Source organism: Triticum aestivum, chromosome 5A (genome assembly GCF_018294505.1).
Source record: "Triticum aestivum cultivar Chinese Spring chromosome 5A, IWGSC CS RefSeq v2.1, whole genome shotgun sequence".
In the NCBI taxonomy this organism is placed as follows: Eukaryota; Viridiplantae; Streptophyta; class Magnoliopsida; order Poales; family Poaceae; genus Triticum; species Triticum aestivum.
This window is the reverse complement of record NC_057806.1, coordinates 366237796-366239682: the sequence shown is the minus strand read 5'-3', so window position 1 is coordinate 366239682 and position 1887 is coordinate 366237796. Positions and strand designations below refer to the sequence as shown.

The 1887-nt window shown below is 50.7% G+C and overlaps 1 protein-coding gene across 1 annotated transcript; it reads right to left on the bottom strand.

The window, feature by feature from the left end:
* Positions 1-1155: 1155 nt before the first annotated feature.
* LOC123106932 (11 kDa late embryogenesis abundant protein) lies at positions 1156-1887 on the bottom strand. Its single transcript, XM_044528958.1, has one exon. It carries the CDS (start codon positions 1801-1803, stop codon positions 1363-1365), a length of 441 nt encoding a protein of 146 aa, XP_044384893.1. The 5' UTR covers positions 1804-1887; the 3' UTR covers positions 1156-1362.

Genomic DNA, 1887 nt, shown 5'->3' with positions numbered 1-1887 from the left:
TCACCAAGATCGGCGAGGAGGGGTCGCTTAGCGACTGCTCCACCAAGGGCAGTTGCGGCAAGGCTGCCGCAAGGGCTTCGAAGGCCACGTCGACAATGGCAGCGGTGACATTCCGCACAGCACAACAGGAGGCTCGGCAGCTCTTGCGTGAGTGGCAGGCAGTTGTCGGACAAGGCTGTCGCGGCCCTCCGGCGCCGTACCGCCGCTGGAGGGACCACGACGACGACGGCACCGACGAAGACAGCGGTGCGGCAGGGCGAGGCGGCCCCACGTACGGGGTGGTCGCCCGGTATAGGGTTTAGGTTTTTTTCTAGGTTTTTAATTAAACGGTTGAAATATTGACCTTTTAATGTAAACTAGCACATATGCCGGTACGTTGCAACGGGAAAATTTGTTATTTTGTGTAACCATAATGTGCCATATCACCTGATTCACTACGAAGAACATGCTGCAACGCAACATTCTTCTACAAAATGAACATAAAAAATAGGATGCAATTCAGCCATGCTTATATTTTCTTTGCTGGGCATAATCTCTCACTAATTCCATTTAAGTATAATTCTTTCATTAATTATCATGACGTTCTCATCCATTTTTGTCGGGAATCAAATTCTTCCTTCTTTTCTAATTTAGTAGCTCTATCATTGAAGCATACAGATCTTTTTTTTAACTATCCTACTTTTTTACCTCAAATTCCTCATTTAATTAGCCTATAGAAGGTCATCAACATACAAGTACCTAAGACAAAAATCAACAAGGACTATACCAAACCAAGAATATCTATTCTCTTTAATAGTAATTCTCTTTAATAGTAGGTATAGATATAGATTATATCTAAACTTGAATAAAATCTGTCCAATTTGTTTGAATTTCGTGAGGTTTGTTTGAATGTTGGCCATTTAGTTTTTTTCTAGGTTTTAGTTAAACCTTTTTATGTAAATTATATTTAAACTTGAATGAAATCCGTCTGGTTCGATTGAATTTCATGAGGTTGGTCTGAATGTATGCAGCTAGCGTTGGATGTCATCCTCCCACGTCCGTGTTCGTGAAAAAATTTGCGTGTTCCCCGTTGGAGATGGCCTCCCGTGAAACTCCGGTGAACGAGTACTGAGTTACAGCATGTCCATCAGAATTCAGAACCAGAAGGATCGCACAGCTCGTATACAAACTTGTGAAATCACACCCTCATCTCCATTATATAAAACTCATTTCACAGATCACAACGTAAATAAGCACAGCTCTTGAGAGCTCAAAACTACAGGAGGGGTCACACTCGAACAAGCACACAAGGTATACCAGCTATTTGCCAAACCAGCCAGTTCACACGCAAATCACATCGGATGGAGTCTCGTCAATTCGTCATCACGCAGAGTGGCCGCCGGGCGTGCCGCGCGCGGGCAGCTGGTGACCGCCGCCCTCGCCGACCCAGTGCCCCGCCCCCGACACCGGCAGGTAGCCGTCGTCGCTGCTCCCCGCGCGCGGGGCGGCCGCGCCCTCCACCTCGACGTCGCGGGCGTCCACTCCGGCGCCGGTGGTGGGGTGGTAGGACGCGGCGGTGGCGTGCTCCTTGGCGGCGGCGTTGTGGCGCATGGCGTCCCGCTTGGCGGCCTCCGCCTCGTGGATCCGCTCCTGCTTCCTGGCCTCCGCCTCGGCCTTGGCCGCCGGGTCGTGCGCCTTGGCCTTGTTCACCGTCTCCTGCACCACGGCCATGGTCTTCTCCTTGCTCGCCCACGCCGACGTGCCCACGTTCGCCACCGCCTCCTTGGCCGCGCCCACCGCGCTCGAGCTCTTCCCGCCCTGCATCCCTTTCTCTATCTACCTCGCAAAATGAAACCAACACGATCTGTCTCGGTGTCGGTCGATCTCTTGTGTTTATTGTCTTGCTTC